The sequence below is a fragment of the Halyomorpha halys genome, unplaced genomic scaffold (assembly GCF_000696795.3).
Source record: "Halyomorpha halys isolate HHAL.00 unplaced genomic scaffold, Hhal_1.1 Scaffold602.1, whole genome shotgun sequence".
NCBI classification, from domain to species: Eukaryota; Metazoa; Arthropoda; class Insecta; order Hemiptera; family Pentatomidae; genus Halyomorpha; species Halyomorpha halys.
Window position 1 is genome coordinate 575,919 of NW_027105306.1, and position 18,713 is coordinate 594,631.

Genomic DNA, 18,713 nt, shown 5'->3' on the forward strand with positions numbered 1-18,713 from the left:
AATAATAATAATAATCTTTATTTATTCTGGGATTGATCCCTGTAGAATAATTTACAGGGCGTCAAAATTAGGCTTTAGAATCTTAGAGTAAATTGCCAAATAGATGAAATTACAAAATGTCATAAAATAAAATAATACTATGAATTTAAAAAGATACAAATAAACAACAATAATTAACAGAATATATAAAATAGTGATAAAACAAATAAAATAAGACCACTTTTTATATTATAAAACATAAGATGACTACTGATAGTAAATAAAAAGAAAAATAATGATAAAAAATCAAATACAATTAAACTAAAAAATAATAAATGAAAAGAGATAATTTCTGCTAGTGTACATATTTACAATTATAAACGAAAATCTAAGACATAAAATACAGAAAATATATAGAACTTTTTTGAAACTTTCAATTGTTATTCTTACGGAATTGGGAGGACAGAAGGTAGTCGAAGATATGGGATTTGAAGATTGGAAGGGTATTAGAACTTCGAATAAAGGAGGGAATAGAATTCCATTGGAAAGAGGAAAGATCTACCAAAGGCTGCGGTTCGATGGGCAGTTACATATAAGTCTGAAGGCCGTGAGTGGGTATTGCGGGAATGCACTGAGGACTTAAATTGAAGGATATCTGAGATGTACGATTGACGGCAGGATTGGATAACTTGATAGAGAAAGGAAGCAAGGAAATATTTTCGACGGAGGGAGGGGTAAAGTCACTTCAACTCTTCATAAAATCGGGTGACAGAGGCGTCCCTAGGGACCCAAAGATGAATTGTACAAAGCAATTAATTAACTGTTTTAATTTTGTTTCGAGATCCCCAGAGACTCCCCCATAAACCACACAACAATAGTCAAAGTGGGGGAATATTAAGAAAGTAAGGAAGCCTGTGGGTTTCAAAAGGAAGTAGGTGACGAAGATAATTTAAACACTTCTGGGTGGAAAAGGTACGACAGGAAATATGGGAAACATGGTTTTTCCAGGAGAGCGTTTGGTCTATAGTGACACCAAGGTTTTTAACCTATGGATGGAATTGTATCGGATTGTTGTTTAGGAATAAGGTAGAATGTAGGTAACAAAATTACTATCGATAGATGCTACTGATTGGCAGAGAATCAAAAAGCAAGTGGTTCTTGTTATTAAGAAATTTCACGTTAGGGGATAAAGTTGTTAGACGCCTCAATATAGGAGACTTTATATATGTGACATATATTGCAAACATTTTGACCACTCCTGATTTAAAGTATTTGATTGTTTCTTCTAACTATGCATCCTTTATAGTTCACATTCATTGAGATCTGATCCTTTTGAAAATAAATAAGTATTTAGTATTTGGATTGAAAGTAGATATTCTAGTATAAAAAATGAATAGTCTAATCTACAATTTAAAAAAATATATGGCTCGGAGGAATATATTTGGTACAAATTTCGAAACTAACATTTTATTATCATTATAAAAGTAACCAGATTCATTAGCATTGCCAATTAAACAAACCATAAAGTTTTATATTTTCTGGAGGTTTTTTATAATGATTCTCATTGGTATCATAATAGTCATGCTAAATACTTTACTTAATATTATAACATAATTACAATTTACAAATATTTTGACATAATAGTTTTGAAATTATATTGTATAGTAACTTTCTTTATAAAATTTAATGTTTGTGAATTTTCATTTACAAAATTGAGTATGTATTGCATTAGTTTTTTTAATGCCACTTATTAACCATTTCGAAACAAATTTCAGACTATTGAAACTTGTACAGAACCAGAAAATATTTCTATTTCCTCTGCAGAAACTGAGGAGAAAGTGGAAATTACAAATCCAGAATTTTTAGAAAAAAATAATAAAAAGATTAATGAGGAAACATCTCAAGACGAAGCTGAAAAAAACAGTGTGATTGATGGAGATGGTGCAGACGAAATCATGTCAGTTTTACAGGTAAATATTTGATAAATCTTTTATTTCATTAATTTATAAATTATAATTTAAATAACTCAGCTCTTTGATTAATAATAGGAGTGACACTATGGTGGATTGGTCTTTGTTATAATTCAAAATATTTGTTTCGTTTTTTTTATGAAACAATATCAATAGTAAAGAATATTTTTTAAAAATAACAGTTTTTCTTCTTTTCTATAATCACAGTGTTTCTGATAGGCTGTTAAAATAAAAAAAATCATTGTATATTTGAACAGCGATCACTCTTTAATTTTTTGGAAAAATCTAAAATACTTGAGAAAGACCTTTTTAAAATAGTTAATTGAAATTAATAGTTTATGGTTATATTTTTCAATTCAAAAAAATTTGATTATAAAGTAAAAGAAGTGTGTTGGAACCTATTTCATTCATCAATTAAACTAAAAATAGACTAGATAATAAATGAGTGAATTAGATACAATCTCTATTTTTCTAAGTAATTTTTTTTCCTATCTCTGTTATTATTTATAATAATTATATTGTATTGGTTGTTTTAAATAAATTTAAGTAGTAGGTTGACTATTATTTATTTAAAAGTTGTTTTTTCTGAAGAAATTTAATAATAATAAAAAATTTATTTTTATTAAAATAAAAATATTTTTAACTAATAAATATATATTTATAATATGCTAAGTAAAATTTGATGAGTAGGAATATAGTAATATAGATTGTTTAAATTAATGTTACTGACTTATCAATTTTAACTCTATGAAACTGATTTCCTTAATATACATCAGATTAAATGAAATGAAATGGAATATATTATCAAGCTTTGTTGACCATTGATGTTATTCTATAGTTTTTATTTTGGTAACTAGTCTTGATTCGTTTATGGTGTAAATTAAATAGCGTAGAACTCGTAAATACCCAATATAATGTATAGATTATTTTAATTATATTGAACTTTATTATAAGTCCGATAACAGTAATGTCCTCTTTTATTAAGATACATTCTTGAAAATATTCCAATGTTATTCCCTTTTTTAATTATTAGCAAATATTAGACCTTTGAAAAATTTATATTTTGCAGCTTATTGTGGTTTCTTTCTACATGCGTTGTCCTAAAAATTTTGTTGGTGTCTGTAACAAGTGTCAATAGTATTTTATAGAGGGAGTTTACCATTTTTGTCCTTATACATATCTCTTATATCTACATTCAAACTTTTTTCTATTCTATTCATTCAATCTGATGTTTCAAATGTCTACAGAAAAAAGTTAATTACGATTTAACATAATCTTTTTTAATTGTGTATTTGGTAAAATTCCTTATCTTATTAAAATATTTAGACTTATGAATAATAGTTGTTAATATTTGGTCAGTTTCTACAAAGTTTTTTAAAATTCTGAAAATGTTTGGTTAATTAACTCCTATATAAGCTGTTAGAGAATATTTCATTATTAAATATGTTTCACCTATTAGCATTAATTAGTATTCTTCAAAGTCAAGCAATTAATTTATTTATGAAGAATTCCTCCAATTATTTATTGTTATTTATTTTTTTTGGAAGAATAATTAGATTTTTGTGGAAGTGATATTGGTATAATTTGATATTATTTCGGAATTCTGTAATGTCTATTCTGAAGTCCATATACATTTTTTAATTGTAAATTTGGTCAAGTTTCTTACATCATTAAAATCTTCAGGCTTTTACCTTATTGGTACCTAGTAATGATGTTAGAATGTTGGTCAAATTAACAGTTAAAAAATATTATCTTGACTTGAAAAGGGACATTATTGTCGTATGTTATCAGATTGGATAAATAAAATTTTAATTAATTTTGTAAATTTTCTTTTAGAAATAATATTACAAAACAATTCAATAAACCTTTCAATAAGAAATTAATTGGTAGATTTTGAAGTTATTAAGTTATGATTAAATTTATATATGTTTATTTAATTATTATTTTTTTTGGCAAGTATTTGTAAAAAAGTATAAAAGAGTTAATACTGCAATCCAACGTTTTATTCAGAATTTTTTCCAGAGTGAGAAGCAGGAGGCACTGGAGAAAGAACGGAAGAACAGGCATGGAGAGAAGATTCACAAGCATCACAAACATCATAAACACAGAGAAGGGTGCAAGACACACAAATGTAAGCATAAGCACCTCAGGAGTCGCAAACATAAACATTCTCGTGGTAATTAAAATATATTATTCTCTCCATTTGAAAGGATTCTTCTGTTTTGCACGTTTATTTTCTAACCTGAAGTAAATGTATTAACATTTTTAATTGTTCATTAACGCATTGCATTGTACATTAATCCGTGTATACTGGTGTCGGAATATATAAATTATTACAAACATTAACATTAATTCTTGCACAGTTCATTAGTTTATATTAACTGGTTGTGAATAAAAATCACAATGTTTATTCCTCCTTTAAATAACATTGCTTAATGAATTGTACATATATATTATTTACTAACTGAGTTTTTTATAGACAGATATATTTAAATTATTTTAAAATATTTTGAAATCAAAATTATATCTGTGATTATATTTTCTATTAATCATTTAAAAATCTTAGCAATGAAATTTCAGTTTTCAAATCTGTTTCAGTCTAGAAATTGGTTAGAAAAGAAATGTAATAATGATGTACTAGATCTCACAGATGAAATGTCATATTCTCTTTGGAACTTGTTGAAGTATTCAATTGATTAAATTTATCTGTGTGCTCTAAGTACTTTATGAAAAGTTCTGATTTCAGTTGAATCCGGTCAAATGCTTTCAGTTCCTTTCAGTACTGGGTTAAATTATGTTTGGTTGCATGATCAATATTATTCTGTATGTGTTACCGTTACTGTAAGTAATATCAATAAATGTCCATGTATATATTAATGTTTCCAAGCTCCTATTTTAACATACTATTACATGGTGGTGGTATCTAGTCTTTTCAACTCTAGATTTATCAACAAAACTATGTCTTTTTTAAAATTGGGAAGTATGTTTAAAAAACATCTGGTTTTGATAAATATACATAAATGGTTTTTAATTTTAATTTTGGGACTTAAGTTTTAAATATAATTCATAATTTCAGTTGAAGTCTCAGACTTCGAAGTCTATTGCATTGATAGGTTCTATAAATCTATTTTAAATTTACAGATATCTAAAATATTTTAGAAAAACAAATCTTATTTATTATCAAGTTATTGTGTTCCATTATTTTCTAGTAAAAATTATGATATCTTGTTTATAAACTTTATAATTCTGTTATATGTAATATTTTTGATTTTAAAAAAGTCTCTCGCAAAGATATTCTAAGTTATAATGTTTCAAAATAGTCCTCCATTTTAAAATTTGACCTTAACAATATTACACTAAAATTTCAGTGTTGTGAATGTTGACTATTAATTGAAAATCAAATCAAATGTACAAATAAATAAAATAGATTTATAGCAAATGTTGAAGCATGGGCGGGCCAAAAGTTATTTGAAATGGAATATATATGGTTTCTAAATATTTGTTAGTGCTTAGTAGAATAGCTTTAATTTGGAAATTTTTCCTCAGGCCTAAATCTTTAATCAAAGACAATCACTAAAATCCTATATTATATAAAAAGTGAATTCTATATTAAAACTAAATCTTAAATCAAAGAAAATCAGTAAAATCCTATATTATTTAAAAACTGAATTCTAAGTTTAATGATTTCATGATAAATGCAGCTAATAACGTAATAAATTAATAATTAATTTGAATTTAAAATTATAATATTTATAAAATTAATAATAGTTTAAAATTTGAGTGTTTGTTCATTTTAAAATAAAAGTGTCCTTTGTATTCAAAACTTAACTGTGTTTTGAGGTTGGGGTGGTTGAACAAGTTAGTACAGAACCAGCACTCAGTATTGAAAATTATTATAGAGTAAAAGAAAGTGCTATTGTTAACTATACTGAATTGATTATAAAAATTTATTAAATATGAACAAATGTTACTTATTACATTAAAATATTTAATGCTGGATTGTGAATGTTTCATAGTTATAGTTTTTTTGTTCATCTTACTCAAACCAACTGAATAATTGTTTGACTGGTAATCTATTACTTTCTGTATAGATGAGTCGAAAAAAAAAGAGAGTGAACCTGTTACCGATAAATCAAGCGATATTGGAACACCCAGCCCTAATTGTGATAAAGAGGACAAGGAAAAGGCATGTATAGTTTATATTTTCAAAGACTGAAATAGCTCCTATTAATTTTCTTCTGTGCGCTCATACTTTAAATGAGAAGTATATTTTTTTTTTTCCCTCTGAAAAATATAATATTATTACATATATTATATATATATATATTACTATAAATTAAAGGAAAAAAGTAAAAAAATGGATTTTACTATCATACATTATGGCCTATGTACGTAGAACCTTATGAAATTCTTTGGAGAAGAAAAAAATATAGGCTTCCTGTTTATATTTTACTTTTGTTATATTGTAGTTATATTATTGTAAAATTAATAATCTGGCCTTTAAAGTTTTTTTTTAATACATTATATAAAGAAAAAGATTCCAGATAAAACAATATTTCAAAAAGTTGTCTTCAGGATATTTATTGTGAGACTTAGAAATAAACAAATAAAATATTGGCAGTGGCCGAACTGTTTGTCCCTAAATGAAACGATGAATGTTATGAATGTTAAAAGTTTTTATATTTCAAATTTTATTGTTAGTAAACTGTCGGTTTATACTTGTTAAATTTTGTAGTTTTAAATAAGTGTGATTATACCACGTAGCTTGATTTTTTTAATGACTTAATAAAACTTATTAGGAAGACAAATCAAGCAACGACAAACTCATGCTCAATAAAAATCAATCCCGTAACTAAAGCTAATTTTCTTTTTCATCTAAGACAATAGTTTGAAACAACGGGGGCTTATTTACATAACTAAATGCATTCCATTTTTATTCCATACCTTAATAAATTGGGCTTCAGTGAGAACTTGCATAGAATATTTTAAAATAAATATGGATAAATTTTCTGTATATTTCATAATATTCATTTGATTTAGGTGAAGTTCATTTTTTTTTGTTAAGTGTTAAATTATTTTTTCAAAGAGTGGGCACTATGTTCCAGGAGACAATTAGTTTGGAATTTTTCCAAAAAATAATTCTTTGTTTTTAGAGTTTGTAAATAATTTTTTTAAAACCACCTAATAGTTTGAATTTATTAAAATGCAACTTTATTGTATATTTATAGCTTAATAGGAACCACCATTAATTATTTTAATTTCATAGGCATTGTTTTTGATATTCAGTGATCAATAAGTCAGTTCTAAAAACTTACAGACCGGTTTTATTCATTTTAACAAAATATTGTTTATTGTTTTATTTATTATTTTAATAGATAACCTCTTAATTTATCAAATGTACAAATTAATTTTGATATTAATTTTAATAGTCATTTATTTTAAATTTTAATTTACAGAACAAAAGTGAGGAAGTTTTAATGAATGGATCAAACAGTTCGATAACTGGTCCTAAATCAAAGATAGCTGCTTTCCTTCCTGAAAAACATGAAATGTGGTCATGGGTGGGAACCGGCGTGAAGAAAGGTCGACCATTGGGGCCCAGAGGAAAGGGTCTCAGGATCTGTTATAAAGCTATACAGAGAGGAAAAGAAATTATTTCTGTGAGTATTATTTTGTTAGTTTTATTTGATGCTATCTCTGTTTGGGATTTAATTGTTTTTGTATTATTTATAGTTTTATATTTATTTCAAAATACTATAATTTTAAATTATTTATACATTAACTTTCTTGAAGAAAATTACATCTAATACCTCTTGTTTAAAATATCTAAGTCCATAAATTCAAGCTTATTTAAAGATCTATTATTTTTTAAGGTTGGTGATTGTGCTGTATTTGTTTCAACTGGTCGCCCTGACAGACCTTTCATTGGACATATAGAATCATTCTGGCAGTACCAAATGAAGAAAAACATGACCGTGAGGGTTTCTTGGTTTTACCATCCTGAAGAAACCATAGGATGTCCGGATAAACTTCCTTATCCGGTAAGTAGAAAATACAAAATGGATTTTTCTTTTAAAAATATAATATTGGCGTTCTTTACATTGAAAATGTAATTTACATTGACTGATTGTTAAATTATTTTGATTAAGTTTGATAAATTTTATTGATTGTTTTGAAAATATGTCTTATAGCTTCGATAAATGACCAATTTTACTGCTTTCTATAGTTATTATGTTTTTACACATCCATTGTTCACTGAATCACTCCAAATATGAAATCCTTTGTGTTTGCAATTTTTTTTATTTTTCTACTTTTTGTTCATATAATGGATAAAAAATGTTTTCTTTTTTCAGTTTAGCTTCCTCAATATTTTTATCTTACTTTTTGTCTAAATCTCATATTTTATTTTCAGAAAATTATCCTTTTCCTTTAAATATTTATTCGCTACATAATTATTTATGTATGAATGCTAATTTTTGTCATTTGAGAATACAGTGTTCGAGACAAACCATTTTCAAAATATAGGCATATCAGGGAAATCTATTTACACATATTAAAGTGAAAGTAGTGGATGGTATTTGATAAAATTTTTACTAGATCATTTCAACACTAATCCCTAACTTTTCTTCAAAATTGGGCCAGATCAGACATATTCTTTTCAAAATACAGGTGTACCAAGGAAATTATGTTGGCACTTACATAAGTGGACAGAATCATAAAACCTGCAACAATCCAGTTAGTTCTCATTTCAGGTGATCTCATTTTATTCTAGGAACCATTCTGCGTCAAGCAAATTTGTGTTTTTAAAAAAATTAATTTTTTTTATTGAACAAATCCATTCAAAAAATCAATTAGTATGAAAAATATAGTTCTTAAAATTTAGTGCTCAATATATAAAAGACTTTATAGATAAACTAAAGGCGCCAGAATATACCTTTATGCGTGTGCACACATTTTTGTAGCGTACAACTTAACTTTGTTACAATTTGATTTAACTTTTTAAGTCACTTGCCAAGGAATGGAATCTGACATAAGTACAAAACCTGATTATTTAAGGATATTACACCTATTTAGAATGCTTATATTCTTATATACTTAGATTGCTACATTATTAGAACATAGATGTATACATTAGAATACTTATATATTTATATATAGAAATGAAAAAAACTCAAAAGGAAACGTGAAATAATACTGTAGTAGGATTAGTCAATTCACAATTACTTATTCTTACTTAACAAAATTATCTTCTTCAAAATAAACATTTATACTTTTCTTTTAAGCACCTATTGCCAGTAAAACTGCCTGTACTAAAAACCTAATGATGGAATATGTTTTTAATTAATTTAAAAAAATCTAGATTTAACCTTTTTATGCAATTAAGATAGATACATGTGGCTGTCAATATTAATGTGGTGTATTTGTTAGTTGGTGTTTCTACATTATAATACTATTCATTCTCATGGCTGATTTCAACAGAGCTTTTAATTTTACATACTTATTTTTTAAGGGCGGTCTGTTTCGATCTCCACATCTAGACAACAATGATGTACAAACAATATCTCACAGGTGTGAAGTTCTGCCTTTTACAAAATTTCATGAAAAAGCAGAAGCTAATCCTGGTTTCGTGGATTCAGTTTATGAAAACCATGAAACATATTATTTAGCTGGGCACTATGAGCCTGCAGCTGCTAAATTAGATCTCGAACCCGAAGTAAGTACTAAAATAAGTTTTTAATGAATTTTTTTATTCCTATATTCATGCTATATGAATTCTGTATTGTATATATATTGTGTGTGTGTATGTATGTATGTGTGTGTATATATATACACACACACACATATACATGTACATATACACTATACAATGACAGTACAGAATAATGCAAAATACAAAAGAACCTGATAAATGAAGTTAATAAACTTGTTTTTTTTTTCCTATTAATTTAGTACTTATTTATTAATCCATTGAATAGTTGTTTGTTGTAACCTGCGGTCTAACTGTCCTTGTTTATTCCTCTATATTTTCAATTATTGAATTGTGATTTGAATTATTCACATTTTTATAATGGAAAGATTAATTAAATTTAGGGAATTATCTACTACCAGAGAAAGTGGTTAACCAGTAACTATCATTATTAATGCTTTAATTGGATGGCATCCTGTCGTCTTCCTTATATCCATCTATTCATTTACAAATTAAAACAGCTGTTAATCAATATTTGAAGGTTGGGAGGATATACGTTCAAGGGATGAAAGAAGTTATGGAATTAGAAAAGAGATGTGGAATTATATGAGGATTGTATTAGTTAAGATCTGCCAAAGGCTACAGTTCAGTGGGCCATGTGTATATATGTAGGCTGAGAACGGGTTTTGTAGGAATGTTGAACTAAAGGAGATCAGAGATATATGATGGACACTGGGAATGAATAAATTGGTCGAAGAAGGAAGCCAGGAAATACTGACAATTTTTGGAGAACCAATTTAACTCTGAATTTAAAATCTGAGGACAGAAGGCTCCCTTGGGATTCTAAGATAAAAATAATCCAAGAATTGTAATTTAATTTCTTTTTGGTATTGTAGAACCAATACACATAGATCTCCATTTATTTAAGCTATTTTCCCTTATGTCTATATAATTCAGTTTGAAATTTTTATTTGATACATAGAAATTTTGGTCAATATATATAAAGATTCAGTGTTCCTGGAAAAAGAAAAAAAAAACAATTAAAGATTATTGATGTATGGAAGTTTCAATAGGTTAGGGTTAAGCTGAAAACAAACATTATCTGATAAAAAGATAACCTTGAATTTTATTCTTTCTCTTATTGATACAAAATTTCTGTGAAATGTAAGTAATTTTTTATATTAAAATGAAGAACTGTTCAGTTGGAAACACAGTTGATCAAGTTAGTGTAATTTTTACTTTTTGACTAGGTAATATGTTCATAAATGTATTTATTATAAAACATGTAGTATTTAATTTTTATTTATTTTATTTAATTTTTCAGGTTGAAGCTGAGTGTGATGTAAAAGGGCTTATGAAGAATCCTTGAATAAAGAAAATTAAAAGCATTTTCAAATTATTTTCATATTATTAATACTTAGTAGGTTAAACTCTATATATAGGTATATATTCTTGCCTTTTCCTTACATTAGGCTTTAGGCATAAAAATAGGCTTGTAAAAAAAAAATACAGTCACTATTAGTGAGACTTGTCCATAGCTTATAAAGTTTAGTGACTCTAAATTATATTTCGTGCAGGATGTCCGAACGTTACCTGCTATTATAAGTAGTTGTGATGAATATTATTTGTACATAAATATATATATATATATATTCTCAGTAATATTGTTTGTAAAGATTATAAATATAACCGTTTATGTTGACTAATGTTGAAGTTTTAATAATCAAAAATAATCATTAAGAAAAAGTGATGTCCCGCTGTTTTAGATGTAATAGAACTTGTTGTCACAGTACGAGGTTGTAAATAAATGAACCCTCAATTATTGTAATCAGGAAAACGTTAAATAATTTTTAAATGTTGTAAAAAGCTCTTTGCATTGAAAAAATGCATTATTTTTTAACTTATGAAATAAATTTGATATTAAATCATTTTGCTGTTTATATTTTTTCATTTTTTCAGAAGTAATAACCTTTTTAACGATTGAAACACGAGTTGTATATTTAATAGTACTTCTTTTTTTTTTATCTTTACTTCCCTTTTTATTGGCTCGTAAAGATACAAAAAATTCAGATATATAAATACTTATTTTATTTTTGATGAGAATATATTTTTATACTCTCCTAGCATTATTGTATATCTCACAAGAGCTTTTCTACATATTCTAAAAACATAAATATATTTAAAAAAAAAAATGTGGAAATTAGCAATCTATTAAACTTCATCATATGAAAATGATGGGACTATTCTGTTATGGCGAAAAGTTGGAATGGGGGGATCAAAATTTATCAGTGTTTATTATGTCAACATATCTGTGACAACAGCACTGAATTTATTTATCAAAATGTTACTAACTGATATCAGTTTCCGTTTGATATAAGAATACTCTTAGATAAGTAACAATAACAAATCAGTTTTAATATAAAACTAAGTAAGTCTTCCTGTATTTAGCAGCAAACTATACGCTTTGTATTTCTTGCAAACCTCTATATAAACCTGTTGGCACATTTGTATATTTAATGAAATATAGATAAATGAAGCATTTAATTTTATTTTAGTGAAATCAAAAATATGTAGTGCGCTCTGTACGTGCCATTTATATCAGTTTTTATCAGTTTCTTGTATTGAAATGAATAAATAACATTGACATCAGAATAATATGTGTGTATATATTTGAAACATGCATATATCTATTAATCTTATAAAAAGGTTAAAATCATATATATAGATAATATATATGCATATATATGTATGTATATTGTTAGATATGTTTTATATATACTTTCGAATATTTGTTAAATATCACAATTAGTGTACATAGTATTCCTTGTGTACATTTTTTTTTTCCTCAGAATTTGTAATATGTTATAAAAAAAAAAAATGCTTCTTCTTTCCTATACCCTCCTTTCCTGTGATAATTTTGTTTTGTTTTTTAAAGCTTTTAAGTTGCAATTTCAAACAATAACTTTTATTATCTTTTTCCATCAATCACTTCAAACTTTGTTACAATGTATATATAACCACCTGCTAAGACTATTAAGAATAAAGTAAATACAATCCTAGAAGATATTATGGGCAGTCTTATAATGTTAAAGATGACATCAGCTGTTTGCTCTTCTTGTATTTGCTTAGCTATAAATTTAGTATACTAAACATGTTTATATTCTTAGATATGATGGGGTTAACGTCAGAGTGGTGTTAGTGCTTAAATATTCAATTTGAGAAACAGGTGGTTTTTCTAAATTTATTGTGGTAAATTCCTATTTCCCATCAAAGTATGGGAAACCAATAAAATATTGATATTAAGTTCAATTAAAGGTAATTGTGGAGTATAATTTTATAAATTTTACTTATGGTTCATTTTGAACAGATGAAAATGATTTACACCATTGTGCAAATCAATAAACACAATTTTGAGGCTGCATCTTGATTAATTTTTGTTTTAATATTTTATCCTTTCTAGGCTAAATTTCTGGACTTAACTCTAAATCATTGTCTCTTATAGTACCCTGACTTAAACCCCTTCATATGACTAGTAGAATGTATTATTTTTAATATGAATATCAGGCATTATTTTTTCTAGTTTAAATACTAATTTGCCATGTTTGGTCAAGGTTATATTGTTGTCCTCTGTAATAATGTTTAGGTTTTTTTTTATGCACTTTAAATTCAATAGTGTACCTTCTAGCAAAAATACATAGTTTGAAATATCATTTTTTGAATGCCTCCCCTAGTCAAATTCCCAGAAAGTATATTTTTGTGGTTTTGCTAATACAATTTTTTTTTTTTTTGTAGATAAATTCAAACTGGATTAGAATGGAACAAAAACTAAAATAGGTTATAAAAACCTATATGCTTTGAAATTGGTCATATATGCTGTCTCTCCAATATTACAATACAAATACACTGACTGAAATAAATGAAAAATTTCATTCCAAAATTTTAATAAATAATGAGTCTTGTAAGTGATGAATATGAAATTTAAATACTAAATTGGTTGTGTCAAGAACAAGTATAATCATCAATAGAATCAGTACAAAAATAAGAGACATAAAAGCCTTCCTTAGTTTGTGAGAACAATAAAATAGAAAAATGTAATGTTTAATCAGTCAAAAAAAAAAAGTCAATAGGAATAAAAAAAAAAAAAAAAAAAAAAAAAAAAGTAGGACTTAAAATATAGAAATAAAAAAAAAGCTATACAAGTTTTTATTTTTCTAAATGACCAATAAGAATTTATATTCAATTTTTTTGAAACTAAACCTCTAGTCATTTAAAATATTTACTAGTTGAAGGGTTTTCAAAATCTGCTGAAGTAAGTAGAGTCGAGCATATTTGTGTGCACTAAAAACCCATTTTGTCAAAATTGAGGATTTTTTTCTATGGCTGATTTTTGTTTAAAATTTGTCAAGTATTTTCATCCCATTAGTCATTCATTCTAAAATTAAAATAATATTTATAAATCTCACTAGCTTTCTAGTAATTTAAAAATTTTTTTTTATATTAAAAATTCCAAAATAATTCAGATATATGCATTTACTGATGATTATACAAATAGCACAAACAATTATAAATAGAAGACAAACTAAATACAAGATTTCTTGAAAATTCAGTCTCTGTTTATGGTGTTTTAAACATCAAATTGTTTGCATAATTATGATTTTAGTTTTATTTTTAGAATTTTTCATTTCAATAGGTTTTGTAAACCCTTCCAAAATTTTAGTAAAAATTTATTTTCCTATGGGCAAATTCGATTGATAACCATTTTAGTAATAGTGAAACAAGTGGCATTATATATGTTAGTACTGTATAGATAAATGTATTTTCATCAATCTCACAACCAATGTAAATATATTTTATTTTTCATTATATAAATATTTATAAATCAGATTTTGGATTATATATATTTACATGAGAAATGACATATAAAATAAGTATATATCATTATTTTGTCTAATAAATTTGCCCATTGTAAATTGTATAGTATAGTGAAATCTAGCAATTCTTTTGACTCAATGTGTGTTTGTGTATTAGGACAACTGCACAAAAAAAAAAAAAAAAAAAAATTGTGATATATTGAATAGACATTTATATTATACACAAATTTTAATAATGTACTTTTTGAAAGAATAATAATGACAAATTTATTTTCACAAATCCAATAAATATGTCTTTAATATTTTATGTCATTATTATTCTGTTAAAAAAAACTATTTAATTTATGATTTTTTAAATAATTAATATTTTTTATTTATAGTTTCCATTGGTTTTGTTATGTGAAATAATGTGTTAGTTTTAGATGTTTAATAGATGTGGAATCAGTATCTATGTAGGGGTTATATATAGTGATCCATGATACAATATAAACTTATATAGATCCGTGGGTAGGCATTAATTAGTTAATTTGTTTAACAGGTCAATAGTCGTAATTTAGAACCAATCAAATTTTGACTGAAAGGTTAAGTATAGTTATTATATTCATCTACGAATCTTAAAAAAAAAAAAAAAAAACTTCAAAGAAAATATTTTTTCTTAAATATTTGTAATTATTAAAAATTGTGATTTTGTAATGTAATAGTTTCATACAGTAGTTAAGGAAAGCCAACATAAAATAAAAGTAGATACAGATTTGCCTTTCATACTATATGATGTATAAAAAAATATTTGAGTTGCATCGCCATTTAAGTAACCGATTAATATAATTATATTTTTTTCTGTGCAATATTAATACTTTTTCAGAAATTTCAAGGTAAATAAAACCGAGAGCTTTGAAAATTTTAACTTTTTATTTGTACTTACTAAATTCTAGTTTCTTACTATAAAATACAACAGTACCCCTTGATACAAACTTGAAGATTCCTTGCTAGAAATTGTATATTTACATTGAAATTTTTCATCATCATGATTCTCACATATGTAGCACATCCTAAAAACATGGTGGACCTAAATTGTTGGGGTTGAAGAAATGTTTTCAGGGGTTAATGATTCAGCATTTTGAGATATACTGCTGAAGTCTTTAGCAGCAGTGTTCTATTTTAATTCAGCTATCTAAAACTTCAGAAATATTATAAATAAATATCTGAATCCCTTTTATTTATTGTGCTTCCATTTCTTGTTTTTTTTTTCTGTTTATTCATTTTTTCTTATTTACATAATGAATAATACACATGTATATGTGTTTAATTTAAAAACTTTTATTTGATGTATACAAATTTAATTTGACATAGATAAATTCAGTTTATGGAGACTCAGTATCTGGGGGTTTAACTGTATTTTGAAAATTTTGGTTTTATGATGTATTTAAAAATAGATATACGATGTATAAGGTAATTTTCTTATTTATTAATCACATAGATTTCTTTAAACTTATAATTCAGTAAACTAAGTTCATCTCCAAATAGTTATTGCAGTTAGATAATAGTAAAAGGAAAACACATTAAATATCTAACTTGATTAAGAAGGTGTAAAAAGATTTTCATTATACTTGGTTATCTATTAAGCATCTATTCGTTGAAAATTATTGTTATTATTTGAGATTAATTCATCTATTAAATGTTATATATTTTACAGTTTTTTTTTTATACTATGGTTATTTAAGCAAGTTTCCTCCAAAAAAAAAAAAAAGTGCTTAATTAATTGTGTTATTCCTATTTCACATTTTCCCATTCGCTACATATTAGATTTCCTGTTTCCAACTTATAATTCAACTCATATATTCAATTTTGTTTGGATTGTTGATGTTCCTCAGGTATCTGATAGTTATAACTGAATGAAACCTTAGTTTTTCAATTGTGCTTTTAAAAATTGACAAATCATTAGATAATAATACTTTTTTCAATATATATATTTTTTTTTAAACAAATTTTGTTACCACTTTCATTCTCTAATAGAGGAAGCTACTTACTCTGTGTCCTGAATACTTAGGGACACATTATATAATGTTATTCACAATGTAGCTATAGCTTGTATACATTTCTTACAAATATCTTTATAAAGTATCCGTATTTAATGTAGTCAATGATGCATATTACTAGATTCTTTTAGGAAGAATCAAAGATAAAGAAATGCCAGTTGTATTATCTTAATTGTATTGAATCATATTAACTATAATTTCATACTATTTTAACTATGAAATATTTATAGATTCTTATTATTTTTTTTGTTTTTTTTAGTTTATCCAGTTTTTCTTGGATCAAAAGTGAAACTAAACCGTTTTAACTGTACAATGCATCATAGGGTAGTTAAACTGAACTTGAAAACTCATTGCTTTATCTTTGATACTCCACTATTCATTCCTTTATATTTATTTTTATCTTTATTAAGTATTGTTATTTCTCTATTTAATTTGATTCACAATATTTACAGAATCAACATGTATGTAATTATTTACCAGTTTAGTTATATAAAGAGTTGTGCTACTTCCTTTGATCTTTGACATTTATTTATTGTTTTTGTAGTTTAGGAAATAAAACTTTAAATTAATGTAAAATTACGCTTATATTTTAATATGTATAGACTCTTTATTGGGTAGATTTCATTTATCACTAATTTTGTGAAACACTATATTTTTGAATAATTGTTTCGCTGATATATACATCTCTGTATATATTAGATTATCACTAACATTAATATTAGTTGCCATTGAAGAATAATATGGAAGGTGCTATTTGTAAATTATTAGTTTTGTATTATACTCATTTATTGTCCCAGAAAGTATTTTATTATTATAATTTTTACCTTTCTGTTTTACCAATTGGTACTCCATTTCCCAAGTATTTATAAACTTTAGTGGAAAAATAGGATTCCACATGTGGTGAGCCCTTACTTTACCGACCACTACGAACTGAAAGGGTTAAGAGATAGCTGCTGTTTTACATTTACAATTTTTAATATGTTTGAGGAGTAGGTTCAAGAAGGATACTCATGAATATATTTGGGTTTATAGTTCAAAAAGTGCACTCATGCTCTGATATTAGTAAACACTGTCATGGCAGTGGCTGCGACAGCTGCTGCAATGATTGTGAAATGTCTCCTATATTCCTGAATTTTAAATTGTTTCAGAATATATTACTTAATTTCAATGCATGATTGTTTGATAAAATAGTTATTTTAAGAAATTTTGGAAATAATGAATTTGTAAAATAACCCTTTAATTTATCTAGTAAATAAAATACAAATATTGTATTTCACTGTTAAAAATTCAATTAAAAAAAAAAAATGTAGGAGATGGTCGGGGATGCAGTCAAAAAGGAACAAAAAATATTTCAACAACTGTTTATTTGCCGACATTTCATCCTACTTTGCAAGGCTTTATCAGGGTTAAAAAAGATACAAAACTAAAAATATGTTGTCAATGTAAGATAACAAGATACAAAGAAGTAAACTGAGGCGAGGTTCAAAATGATGTAAAAATAAGAGAAAGATTATATAAGAGAAATAAAATGTTATTTCTTATATGTTATTACTTTTATAGACTTATAAGTTAATTTACTGTTCTCTGTATTTATTCCTCTAGGAGTTACTTAAGAGCTGCCATTGTCGATATAGCAATTAGTAAAGCGTTGTCCAGTTTCCATTACAAACTCTTTACCTTCATTGAAGTCCACAGGCATAGTAAACAACACTGGAAACCAAATTTTTCTTGAATTAAAGTTTCTTCCACTCATTATCGTGAATAGTTCTTTGTTTTCGATTTTGTTGAGTAATCCTAAACGAAAATTTTGCTGGAATTATTCTTGATGAGATAGTTTTCCTGGTTATAGGAGGAAGTTTCCTTGAGGAACTTCAGCCTGTATGAGAATATAATTACTTTCAGGGTTTAGTGTACCACTTCCCTTCATTATCTCACTAAGGGTGAGTATGTTCACTTTGTAAGTCTTCTCAAGCTTAACCTCTTTTCCTTAAACCCTTTTCCTCTCTTCAATTTTAATGTTCCAGGTTGCAATTCTTTAATCCTTATCAGCACCTGGGTTTCCATGAAAGCTGTCCATATCTTGATTTTGACTAATAAATTTAACTACAATATCTGTATTTTCACATAAATTACTATTAACTGTTGAAAACTCTTCTATTTATTTGTTTTT

At 25.9% G+C, this 18,713-nt stretch overlaps 1 protein-coding gene across 1 annotated transcript in view; it reads left to right on the forward strand.

Annotated features, from left to right (window-relative positions):
* The window catches only part of wge (winged eye), a gene marked incomplete in the record, with an annotated part of 98,903 nt that extends 87,879 nt beyond the window's left edge, over positions 1 to 11,024 (forward strand). Inside the window, 7 exon segments of the mRNA XM_067050322.1 lie at positions 1,755 to 1,949; positions 3,960 to 4,125; positions 6,041 to 6,135; positions 7,406 to 7,609; positions 7,823 to 7,990; positions 9,460 to 9,663; positions 10,961 to 11,024. Of these exon segments, the coding sequence (XP_066906423.1) occupies positions 1,755 to 1,949; positions 3,960 to 4,125; positions 6,041 to 6,135; positions 7,406 to 7,609; positions 7,823 to 7,990; positions 9,460 to 9,663; positions 10,961 to 11,005 (1,077 nt within the window).
* Positions 11,025 to 18,713: the final 7,689 nt, after the last annotated feature.